Source organism: Alexandromys fortis, unplaced genomic scaffold, assembly GCF_014885135.2.
Source record: "Alexandromys fortis isolate MF-2015 unplaced genomic scaffold, M_Fortis_MF-2015_v1.1 scaffold_187, whole genome shotgun sequence".
NCBI lineage: Eukaryota > Metazoa > Chordata > Mammalia > Rodentia > Cricetidae > Alexandromys > Alexandromys fortis.
The window spans coordinates 2,778,002-2,790,404 of NW_026068088.1; the positions used below are offsets into that span (position 1 = coordinate 2,778,002).

The 12,403-nt window shown below is 42.6% G+C and overlaps 1 protein-coding gene across 5 annotated transcripts in view; it reads right to left on the reverse strand.

Moving 5' to 3' along the window:
* The window catches only part of Parp9 (poly(ADP-ribose) polymerase family member 9), a 33,250-nt gene that overhangs the window by 17,912 nt on the left and 2,935 nt on the right, over positions 1-12,403 (reverse strand). For 2 of the 5 annotated variants that reach the window (XM_050122363.1, XM_050122364.1), the window contains exons 4-7: positions 11,613-11,754; positions 7,659-8,578; positions 2,687-2,899; positions 1,021-1,239 (exon numbers count right to left, since the gene is read on the reverse strand). In XM_050122363.1, the coding sequence (XP_049978320.1) occupies positions 1,021-1,239; positions 2,687-2,899; positions 7,659-8,578; positions 11,613-11,754 (1,494 nt within the window). Of the gene's footprint in view, positions 1-1,020; positions 1,240-2,686; positions 2,900-7,658; positions 8,579-11,612; positions 11,795-12,403 lie in introns of all 5 variants that reach the window. The other 3 variants (XM_050122366.1, XM_050122365.1, XM_050122367.1) reach the window with 3 other exon arrangements.

Below are 12,403 nucleotides of genomic sequence, written 5' to 3' on the forward strand. Positions count from 1 at the left end.
TATATATAGAGAGAGAGAGAGAGAGAGAGAGAGAGAGAGAGAGTAGGTGGAGTTAGTGAAACACCATATAGCTGCCACTGGAGACAGATGCTGGAACCTTGCCAGCAAGGCACGACCTTGTGGTGATGCACAGATTAATAGGGTTATTTTAAGATGTAAAAGGTAGCTAGAAAGAAGCTTAAGCTATTGGTCAAGCAATGTTGTAATTAATATAGTTTCTGAGTGATTATTTTGGGTCTAGGTGACCAGGAACAAACAAGCAGCCCCCATCAACAGATGAACACCTGATCTGAGAGGTGGAGCCAAAGGGCAAGCTGTGGCAGTATCCTTCCAGCTCTGTCCACTAGTGATGAACACCTGACCTGAGAGGTGCCAACAGTGTGTTTTGCAGAGCTGTTTCTTACTCTGAGACAAAATGCCTGGCTTAGGTTAATACACAAGAAATATTTGCTAAATAACCATCTATTGCTTTTTATACTTTTATAGATACTCAGCTCTATCCAGGACAAAAACTATCAAGAAATATCCCAAAGAGAGCAGGGTAGTGGTGGTGCAAGCCTTTCATCCCTGCACTCAGGAGGCAGAGGCAGGCAGATCTCTATGAGTTTGAGGCCAAACTAGTCTACAAGAGCTAGTTCCAGGACATCTAAGAGTGTAACACAGAGAAACCATTTTAAAAATACAAACAAACAAACAAAATATAGTAAGAAATACCCCAAAGAAAGAGGAGAAGAGGGAGAAAGTGAAGAAAGAATCATCCCATACCAAAACTAGGTTGCTAACCTTTACAGAACAAAGAGAATAAACACAACAGGAAAAGAGAAAAGCAAATCGTGAGCATGACTTTGATTGGGGTGAACTTGAACATTTGGTCAAGGGTGAGTAATTTGCAGAAATTAAACTTTACCGAGTTAGAATCCCACCACATGTGGGATCCTAACCTAGCCTCTTAGACTAGAGATATTAATTAGACATTGGTGATTGAATGAATTGTAAGATATTTCCAAGAAGCTAACTAACCTTGTATGTCTCCTTATCTACTGGAAATATCACAATCCTTACAGTCAGTGATTTCTCCGGGTACTCTTTAGCAAATGTTAAAATTTCATCTAACATTACCCTCGCTGCTGAACTGCCCTTTATACCAATCCCTCCTGTCCCGAGGGCAGGAAAAGAAATGGAATTTACGTATAGTTGAAGGCATTTTTTCAGACAACTCTTCATTGCATCTTTCAATATCTGTAAGATAAATACAAGTTCAAGATCAACCTTTGAGTCTAAAATAAGAAACTGCGGCAACTAAATGCTACTTAGTGCATCTGAGCACTGTACTCTCTCCCATTTATAAAGCCTTGATTGTCCTCCCCATCTTAGGGAGCCAAGCGTCAGTGTGCCACTCACTGGCCACTCCCAAGTCAACAGAGTCCCTGGCAGTTTAGAAGGAGATGGAGACTAAATGAGGCAAAGAGTGGTCCTTCACCATGATTAAGTCTACTGTGTACCTTCTCCTGGAGAAGTGCCAATAGCCTGGCAGATTTAAACTTCCATCAACTTTTCTTTTTCCTCTTTTTTTTTTTTAAGGACAAAGTCTCACTAAGGCACCCTGGCTAGAGTAGAGTACGTAGCTTCAAACTCACAGAGGTCTGTCTGCCTCTGCCTCCCAAATGTTGGCATTAAAAAAAAAAAAAAAGGAGTGGACCACAATGTCAACTAACCCTCTATCAACTTTTCAATACTACATTGAATTACTACATACAGACAGGAAGGTTGTCTGTGGAAGAACCTTGAGAACCTTGGAAAGATGAAGCATAGAGAATGATTGGAGGGCCAATCTAGGATTAGAGAACTCTCTCACAAAGAACAAGACATAGTACAGAATACACACACAAAAACCCGCAAACTCACGCGCACATATACACACACACACTTGCATTCTAGGTGTGATGGCTTATAATGCTGGCACTCAGGAGGCAGATGCAGGAGGATTCCCATGAGTTTTAGAATAGCCTGGGCTACATATTTCCAGGCTAGCCTCGGCTAGACAGTGAAACTTTATCTCAAAAATAAAAACAAAAAACAGTCAGTGTAGTGGTGGCACACACCTTTAATTCTAACTCTCAGGAGGCAGAGGCAGGTAGATGTCTGTGAGTTCAGCTATGTAAAGATAGTCACAATCTCAAAAAAAAATGCACATGGGATTAAGCATCTCTACATCTGAACGGCCTCCCTCTATTCTCTAATTTTTGTGTTTTGGGGGAGGAGTTGGCTAAGAGTCAATATCTATTATAGGCACAGTCAGAAGAGACCAGGTAATAGATTAGACTGGAATGGTGTGAATCCAACTCCTGCTGGAATTTAACCTGTGAAAGAAAATATGGAAAGGCTGAATCCCACCTCACCATGGAAAGACAGAGCAAGTCATCGTGAATTGTGAAGCAAACTGGTGCACAGACAGAAGGGCTCAGATGTTTCAGTGCCCACATGCAGGGTGTACACTTAGACATGTCAAGTCAAACTTAAGAGAACTTGGGGCAACCATACTTGCTCAGCCTTTCAGTCGGGCATAGGTGTGTTTCCTAACAGGGATATATCATCTGATAATAGCTTACAAACATAATGAAACAATGGAAACTTAACAAACCGCCTAGACTCTGCAACTATACAAACAACCAGATTTTGAACTTACCTGGTCTTTGTTATCGTGCTGCCATACCACGTGGAACACACACTGACACGACAATTTAAATCCTCCTGTGACCAGTACCGGCTGGCAATCTGAAGACCGTTTAGCCTCATCAAGTTCCCATTGCATTTCAGGTCCTGCTATTCTAAGGATTGACTGTGACACATATCCGCTTTTAAGATTGTAATTGAATACAGAGTTAACAATTACCTCAGTCTGAAAAGGGTAGAAAACACAGGAGTTATCGTTAAATCCCTCCTTTTTAAATGACTAATTTGTACTTCCCAAAGAGTTTTGAAAATTACTTTTTGGATATCCCAGATTCACAAAAATTGATTTCACAATAGACTGATATTTCCAGAGAGTTTGTTTCTTTGCTACGAAGCCGTTTTTCCTGTACATATAAGGATGATATTGTCATTGCATTCACCTTTGCTGAATTATACTTTTTATTTCAAGTTTCTGACCATTCCCTCTGGCTTCTTTTGTTTTAAAGACTTTATTTTGAATCTGGAGAGTTGGCTCAGTGGTTAAGAGCACTTGTGGCTCTTGCAGAGGACCTGGGTTCAATTCCCAGTTAGCACAAGGCAGCTCACAACTGTCAATAACTCCACTCTTAGGAGAGTCAAAGCCGTTTCTCACCTCTGAAGTCACCAAGCATGTATTTGCCAGACACACAGGCAAAACACATACGCCCATAAAATACTAAAATTAAAAAAAAGATTTTATTTTCAATTGTGTGCATATGTCTGCGTGGGTTTGTACGCATGAGTGTAGTGCCTGAAAAACCCCAAGCAGGATGCCAGATTCCCTGGAGCTGGAGTTACAGATCTGTGACTGCCAGATTTGGGTGGTGGGGACAGAACCAGGTCTTCTATTACAACAGTCATCCTTTTAACAGCTGAGCCTTCTCCCAGTCTTCTCTGTTGCCTGATTGTTTCTTTTGTTTTTGGGACAGTCTCACCATGCAACCCTGGCTGGCCTGTAACTCACTGTAGACCCGGCTGACCTCAAGTTCACAGAGATCCATTTGTCTCTACTTCTTCATTCTGGGTTTAAAGGCTTGCACCACCACACTTGTTTGGTTTTTGAGACAGTGTTTCCTGCAGCCTGACTGACCTGAGACTTCCCACACAGCTAAAGGTGACCTTAAATTCCTGGATCCTCACTACCAGGTGATGGTGCACACTTTTAATCCCAGCACTCGGGAGGCAGAAGCAGGCCTCTGTGAGATCAAGGCTAGCCTGGCCTACAGAGTGAGTTCTAGGACAGACTCCAAAACTAAACAGAGAAACCCTGTCTCGAAAAACCAAAACTCCCAATCCTCTTGCCTCTATCTCCCCAGTGTTGGGCTTACAGGTTTCTGGACCCTAGGGGTTGGATGAAGGCTCCATGCTCCTAGATGAGTACTGGACCAACTGAACTACATCCTCCAGTCCTCTTAGCTTTTTACCTGAATGCCTGCTTGCTTTTTGTTTTGTTTTTGTTGTTATTGGTTTTTTGAGTTTGGGGTTTTTTCTTTCGACTGGGCCTCACTGTGTATTCCAAATTAATTTTGAACCATCTCTTCAGTGCTAAAATTTCCAGCATACACAGCCTATCACACCCAGTTGTGTTGTTTTCCCCAGTGCTAAGGATTGAACCCAAGACCTTGCACATGCTAGGTAACCACTCGACCACTGAGCCAAATTCCTAGTCCACGGTGATTTTTGAGAAAACCCTTACAGGTTTCGTTCTCTGCCTTACCTCCGTCACTCCCTGCTATCTCTGTGCAGGCTGTTTTGGAACAAAGAATAAAGTTTCTTAGGAACTCTCTGCCATCTCATGTCTTTATGTTCTCATGCACAAGGTTAAAGAAAGTAAACGAGACCAAAAGGTCTTTAGTGAAAAGTAGCTCTCTTTCTTCATGGATATACAATCGTCCACCTATTCCACAGGCAGCCACTTCAACCAATCAGTCTACAACAGCAGTTCTCAACCTGTGGGTCTGGACCCCTTAGGGGGCCTTGAATGACCCTTTCACGGGTTACCTAAGACCACTGGAAAACATAGATATTTATATTACAATTCATAACAGTAGCAGATTACAATTACAAAATAGAAACAAAAATAATTTTAGGGTTACCACTCCATGACAAACTATATTAAAGGGTGGCAGCGTTAGGAAGGCTGAGAGCCACTGCTCTACGGAAACATACTACACATAGACACCAGTTATATTTCATAACTCTGGAGCAGCGCTAGAGGTGGTTGTGTTCTTGCTGCTTCGGTGCCCAAATTCTAATTACCCCAATGTCTTTGGTTCCATCGAAGGAAACTTATGTACTTCTATGGGTGATATTTGTTTTGAGACAGGGTATCACTGAGTAGTCTTGGCTGGCATGCAAGCTGCTGACAACAAATGCATACAATAAAATCTGTTAAAAGGATATTACTCAATAATGCTTCTACTTTGGCTTTAAACTGCTACACTAATGACTCCTCGAGTATTTCATTTCATAGTCTCCTCCATTTCACGCTGATTGACTTGTAGGTAATAAGTGCTATTCTCACTAATAATTGGTCAATTATAATTTGACTGTGACCAGAGGACACATCGCTGATCCAAAAATAATAATAAAGATATGATTTTAAACTTCACTGAGTCTATCCAAACTCCGCATATCCTGCCTGTGGATTCCTGTCTCTCTTACCATCACCCGCACTTCCCTGAAAGCCTTCCCCCCTGCCAGTTCACATCCGCTACAACCCGAGGTCAGCTTCTGTTTTTTTCCCAGTTCAGTGATCCAAACCATGCTGAACAAGCATCCTTCCACAGAGCACCCAGCCTGTGGCTGCTTTTAGAGGGGTGTCAGTTAGGATTTCACCCTCTACCTTGCTTTTTGCTTTTTGCTACTTCTGTGTATATATTGCTCTAAGCTCAATTAACATCCTTTTTTTATACATTCAAAGGACTCTATTTTTTAAAGTTTATCTAATTTTATTTTATGGACACTGGTATGAGGGTTCAGATCCCCTGAAACTGGAGTTACAGATAGTTGTGAGCCACCATGTGGGTGCTGGTAATTGAACCTGATTCCTTTGGAAGAGCAGCCAGTGTTCTTAACCACTAAGCCATCTCTCCAGCCCCCTCCTTTCTTTTCATTTGTTTGTTTTTGTTTTTTCCCCAGATTTTTGAAGCAAGGTCTCATGTAGCGAAAGCTGGCTTCTTCCAAGTCAAGGAGCTGAGGACAACCTTGAGTTCCTGATCAATGGACTTCTACCTCCCAATTACAGTGATTACAAGGGTAAGCCACCATGCCTGTCCGTATTCCTAAGTACTACTTTTGTTTACTATTATTGATAGATTGCTTCAGAAATGTTGAGTGGTTGGTTTTCCCGATGAAATATTTGCAAATAAAGGATTTTTTTTAAAGATTAAAAATAGAACTGCAGGAATGACTCAGTAAAGTTCTTGCGGGAACCTCTGTTTAAAAAAAAAAAAAAAAAACAGGTGGGGTAACACACACTCATAATCCCAGCAAACCAGAGAAGGCCAAGACAAGAAGTTCCCTGGGGCTAGCTGGCCAGTAAGCTACCTGGCAAGTTCCAGACAGATGAGAAACTTTGCCTCAAGAAAAGAAGGGTAGGGCTGGAGAGATGGCTCAGTGGTTTAGAGCACTGACTGCTCTTCCAGAGGTCCTGAGTTCAATTCCCAGCAACCACATGGTGGCTCACAACCACCTATAATGAGATCTGGTGCCGTCTTCTGGCCTACAGGCAGGATATTAAAGAAAGAAAGAAAGAAAGAAAGAAAGAAAGAAAGAAAGAAAGAAAGAAAGAAAGAAAGAAAGAAAGAAAAGAAGTGTAGACAATACTTTAGGAAGACAACCAAGGCTGATCTCTGGCCTTTACACACATGTGCAAGGTGTGCAACTCCACCCACAAGCACACATAAACATACATAAACCTACACCTATCCACACACACACACACACACACACACACACACACACACACACACACTAAATTCATTCATTCTAGTGCTCAGCTGGGGCATAGTAGCTTTTAATTCCATTCCTCGGGAGGTGGAGGCAGGTGGAGTTCAAGACCTGCCTGATCTACAGAGTGAGTTCCAGGACAGCCAAGGTTCTATAGAAAAATAAAATAAAACAAAAATTTAGTGCTTGAGGCTGAGTCAAGAGGACTGAGTCCTTGATGACACGGCAAAAAACTTTCTTGTTTCAAAAACAACAAAGATACACGAAGGAGCTTAAGTTCTTTGGGATCAAAGAGGATTCTAACTCCTTATGATTCCTAAGAATAATAGCCTAATTTTAATTTTCATACTAACCATGTGCCACACAGTATTGTAAGTGTTTCTTGGATGCTGATTCCAACTTTCAGATGTCAAGTGCTACTGTAATGTGTTTTACAGAAGAAGGACTGAAGACTGGGAGAAAGCATTTGAGTTAGGAACTAATGAAGGTGGTCTCTAATCTAGATGGCCTAACCCCAACATCCACATTCTTAACCCCAAAAAGATACATTCTATGGTCTTCCACCTTAAATATCTTAATAATTAACAATTAATTTGGGGTTGGAGAGATGGCTCAGCAGTTAAGAACACTTGACTGCTCTTCCAGAGGTCCTGAGTTCAATTCCCAACAACCACATGGTGGCTGGCTCACTACTATCTATGATGGGATCTGGTATGTAGGCATACATGCAGACAGAGCACTCATACATTAAAAATAATTCATTTATTCATTCATTCATTCATTCATTCATTCCAGGATTCCACTTTGTCGGTGCCAGAGAATAAAAACAAAGACTTAACAGGTGGTGGTGACACACACCTTTAATCCCAGCACTCAGGAGGCAGAGGCAGGTGGATCTCTGTGAGTTTGAGGTCAGCCTGGTTTACAGGACAGCTAGGAAAACAAAGAACAACAACAGAAGAAAAAAACCCAAAAAATCAAAATTAAAGACTTACTGTTTGCAGTTCAATGAAGCCTTGGACAATCTGGAGAGTCAGGCCCTGGCCAATTTGAAGTGTCACATTGGAAGAAGGGATAGTTCCTGAACTCTCCCAGGGACACAGTTCCTTCTTCCCCCGGATGCTTTCTACACTGGAAGAAGGGGTAGTTCCTGGACTTGTCCCGAGGCTCAGCTCATTTTTCCTCAGGATGTGTTCTGCTGCATCTTTAAAGGAAGCAACAGTGCGGTCCTCGTTGCTAACCAGATGAATCTCTTTCAAATCACTGATCAGTTGCTTCTTTTGGAAATATAACTGGATAGTTTCTAAAATTGTTTGTGTGCACAAGTCAAGAGGAAACTGGAAAATTCCGGAGCTCAGGGCTGGAATTGCTACTGTCTTAATGTGTATGTTTTTTATGCAGACATAGTCTAGAATGTTTTTAATGGCAAGTCTCAGCAACCCAACAGCTGTCGTCTTGTCATTCCATGATGTCCACCGAGGTCCGACGGCATGGATAATCCAACTGCAAGGAAGCCTTCCTGCTTTTGTGACAGCTATTGTACCAGTTGGAACTTTACCATAGGTGTCAACGAGGTGTCTGCTCTCTTCTTGGATTTCCAAACCACCAGCTCTCACCAGGCTCCCGGCCAGGCCACTTCCATGTGAAAGCTCTTCATTGGCTGCGTTCACCACAGCATCAACAGCGTGTAGGGTGAGGTCATCCTTCCAGATAGATAGCTCTATCCCGGGGGTCAGCCTCCTTCTGAAGACCTGCTGAGCAGGAGCGCTGTTTCCTGCTGGAACTGGACAGCTCAGAGTAGAGCTACACCCAAACTTATTCTGGAGGACTTCACATAGCTGACTCTCATTGCTTTTTAAAATTTCGAAGACATTGTGTTTAACAGGAATTAACCATCTATTGAAAAAATCGTTGGCTGGAAAAGGAGAAGAGACAAAACAAGAAAGCAATGAATAACGATTCTTTTGGAAAGGACCTGCTTCCTTTCCACACCATGAGACTGAGTTCCTTACTTCTAAAGATAGATGACCTTCCACTCCCCTCTGTGCTGAGTCTGCTTTTTACCCACACGTGGAATCAGGCCAAGGACAACTAAGAGTCTTCAATGCCAAGTCACTTGAAAAGGGCTCAGGCTTGTGTGTGGCATTTAGTCAGACCCCTCTAAGTGAGAAAACCTTGTGCCGGGGCTAAGAAGGTCTTGAATGTATATAAAAATTGTGAGTTTGGGAAGACTCATGCCAAGTGCATATACATACTAAAATGACTTCATTATGAATCAAAAACATAGGGAAGCTGTATTTGTAACTTTTTCACTTTTTCAGTTTTTCGAGACAGGGTTTCTCTGTAGCTTTGGAGCCTGTCCTGGAACTTGGCTTTATAGATCAGGCTGACCTCGAACTCACAGAGATCTGCCTGCCTCTGCCTCCCAAGTACTGGGATTAAAGATGTGCACCACCACACCCGACACTTCTTCACTTTTTTTAGTGCCTGGGTTTATGTTTGCTTAGAAGAAAATCCTGAAGTAAGTAAGACTTTAGAGTGTAAGTAGTTTAAGAAATGATTCTAGAAAACACCAGGGGTTCTGGATAAGAAGAGAAAGTAAGAAACTAAGACAGGAATACAAGAACAAAAAAGGATAATGTGTGTGTTGATTAGCAAATGAAGCTTAACTCTACTTGAGGGCTGAGCAGATCACATAACTCTAGATCTAGTTTTAGAGTGGTCATTACGGGAGCTATGGATCCAGCTCCCACAAGTCACTGCTCAGAGCTGTACTGAGGGAAGATGGGCAACACAGGATCGCCAATGGGTAGAAGGCTGACAACCTCAGCCTCATGACACGTACTCAGGTCCTCACAGTCAAAATCAGCACAGAGTTATAACCAATTAACTAAAAAATTATTTTCTATGCTGTACATGCCTTTCCTTAAACCCAGCGCTGAGGAGGCAGAGGCAGGCAGAATCTGTGAGTTCCAGGCCAGTCAGAACTACATAGTAAGATCCTGTCTTTAAAAATAAATATCACTTACTGCATATTTCACACTATGAAATATAGGATGTTTCACTTCTTCCTTGACTTGTGGAAAATCTAGTTATCTCAAAGTCTGTCGCTGTTACCACTAAAATTCACCTCAGCACTAGCCACAGTTCTCAAGGCAGCCCCCTGATCACCAAAGGCCAAGCAAGGCCACTTCTGCCTGTGGGGCACCTCTAACACACACCTCAGGCTGCCAGAGACTTCAATTTGGTGGTGGTGGTGGGGTTACCATTACAATTTTATTGTTGGTGGTGTTAATACAAGACTTTGCTCTGTAGTCCTTGAATTATAATCCTCCTTCCTCACCTCCTAAACCTTGGGATTACCACCACACCCACCTAGCACAGATCTTCATACAGCCTGGTGGATTTCTCTTTTTCTTTCATGTAAACTTTTTATATACCTCCCTCTACCTCAGAATCCAGTTTCTGGATAACCCAACCTGTGGAATGATGATAATACATATGTTTTTATGAAAATCCCTCTTGCCTTCAGAAACTGAACTTTTGTCCGACCTTGCAACCAAGTTAATATGCCTAGGAATGACTTAAAATTATGTACTCAATCTGTTTCTCTACTGCATATCCAGCCTTCTAATCTCGCCTTTAAGAAAACAGTGTAGGGCTGGAGAGATGGCTCAGAGGTTAAGAGTGCCGGCTGCTCTTCAAGAGGTCAAGTTCAATTCCCAGCAACCACGTGGCGGCTCACAACCATCTACAATAAGATCTGGTGCCCTCTTCTGGCAGGCATACACGCTGGCAGAATACACTATACATACTGTATACATGGCATGTAGACATACATGCAGGCAGAATACTGTATGCATAATAAATAAATCTTTAAAAAAATGCAACCAACCAATCTTACTATGCAATAGTATACATACTTATGCAATCCATTTTTAAAACTTAAACTAAATGCATAGCTTTAATCTTAAACTATGATTCTTCCATGTCCCTGACCCAGAATAATGTGTGTGTGTGGTGGTAATCATTTGCTAAAAGCAGTCAATAGGTTGAAGGTAACCTTAAGCAAAGTAACTCCTAACTGCTGGAAGCAACGCATGGATATAGGTTGAGAACATCTGTTTGTGGGTCAGCTGGGGTCAGTAAAGTAACTTCTTCTCTTCTATAACTCTTTTAAAAAATTCTTAATTCCTTTACCATACTATGTTTTCTGTGCTGCCAAATAACAGAAAGCCCTATGTTAGGGACAGACCACGAGGACAGACAGACACACATAAGAGACAGACTACAGACCACAAACTACAGAAAGATGAACATGAGGAGAAGTGGAGATTTCATTTCTGGGCTTGCCCTTGGTCTAACTATCCCAAGAGGAAGTGTCGAGTCTTTAATGAGTTACCAACACAGCCTGTGTCTGAGAAAGGAAGATGAATGTCAGTCAAACTGGGGATCATTTCAGAGACATCAAAATGCAAGAAAACATGCATCCTAAAACAGATTAAATGTAGTAATTTACTCCATTTCTAGTCTGAGCCAAAGAAAGGCTTCTGGTGACCTCTCTACCCAAAAGAAGCCATATCTAAGCAGCTGGTCTCAACTGGCCTGAGCACTGACGGGAAACCTCTGATGGGCCACCCCTAAAATTAGGCAGGTTGGCTCTTTTAGCTCTTGGTCACCCTTCCTGCCTATTTTGGCTGTCGAGCTATGGTCAGAAGCATCTCACAGGATCGAGAGTAGTGATGCGGACCTTTGATCCAAGGCAGGCAGATCTGAGTTCTGGCCAGGCAGATCTACAAAGTGAATAGAGAAAAGAGTATCATATCTGCCAATAAGGGAAAAGGACAGTGGGGACCCAAAGAGAACACATCTTCAGCTGTCCCAGTGCCTCTGAAGCAGTTTCCCTTCTGAAGGAGGAGCTGGCATCTTCAGGGCCTACAGTCACACACCTGAGCCCTCGAGGGGGAGGCAGTCTCCTTCCGTGTGCCCTCTTCTGCACTGAGGGAAGAGATGAGCAAAGCCTTTCTTAAACAAGAGTGAGAGTGAGGCGATCATACCTGGTCTTTCGGCATAAGCTGCTGCTCCAGTACCCTGTGAAAAACATGAAAACGGCTCCTTTAAAAGCTCGAAGCTGCAAAAGAGGAGATGATGGACAGTACATGCATTCTAGGAAGAGGAAGCGCTGCTCAGAGCACGGGTTTTTGGGCTGGGGAAGGAAATGTCTTGGTTGTTGTTTGTGTAGATTCATTATTTGGTTTGTTGATTTTTGTAGTGTTCTTTTTAGCCTGTGAGCCTGAAACACTGAAAATACTAAATGCTGCAAGTACCGGTCCTAGGTCCCTTAGAGATCAATGCACTTTTTGCTTGTTCAACTCGCTGTACCTGGGCTGGCCTTGAACTCACTGAATTGCCCAGGCTGGCCTTGAACTCCCAGCAGTCCTCCTCCTACCACAGCCTCATGAACACTCAGGCACTCAGATTATAGGTGTGTACTACCAGGCTCAGCCGCTGCACTTCTAATTCGGAATAAGATGAAAGCTGGAGGCTAACACCTGAGAAGACACAGAGGCCTCAACTAAAATAAGCCAGAGCTCTCAAACAGAGTCCAGCTTCCAAAGCCTTGTGGGGTTTCCCTAGCCAGAACAGAAAACATAATTGTATATGTATGGGTGTTTTGCCCAGATGTATATCTGTGCATCATATGTATGCCATGGAGGCCAAAAGAGGGCATTGGATCCCC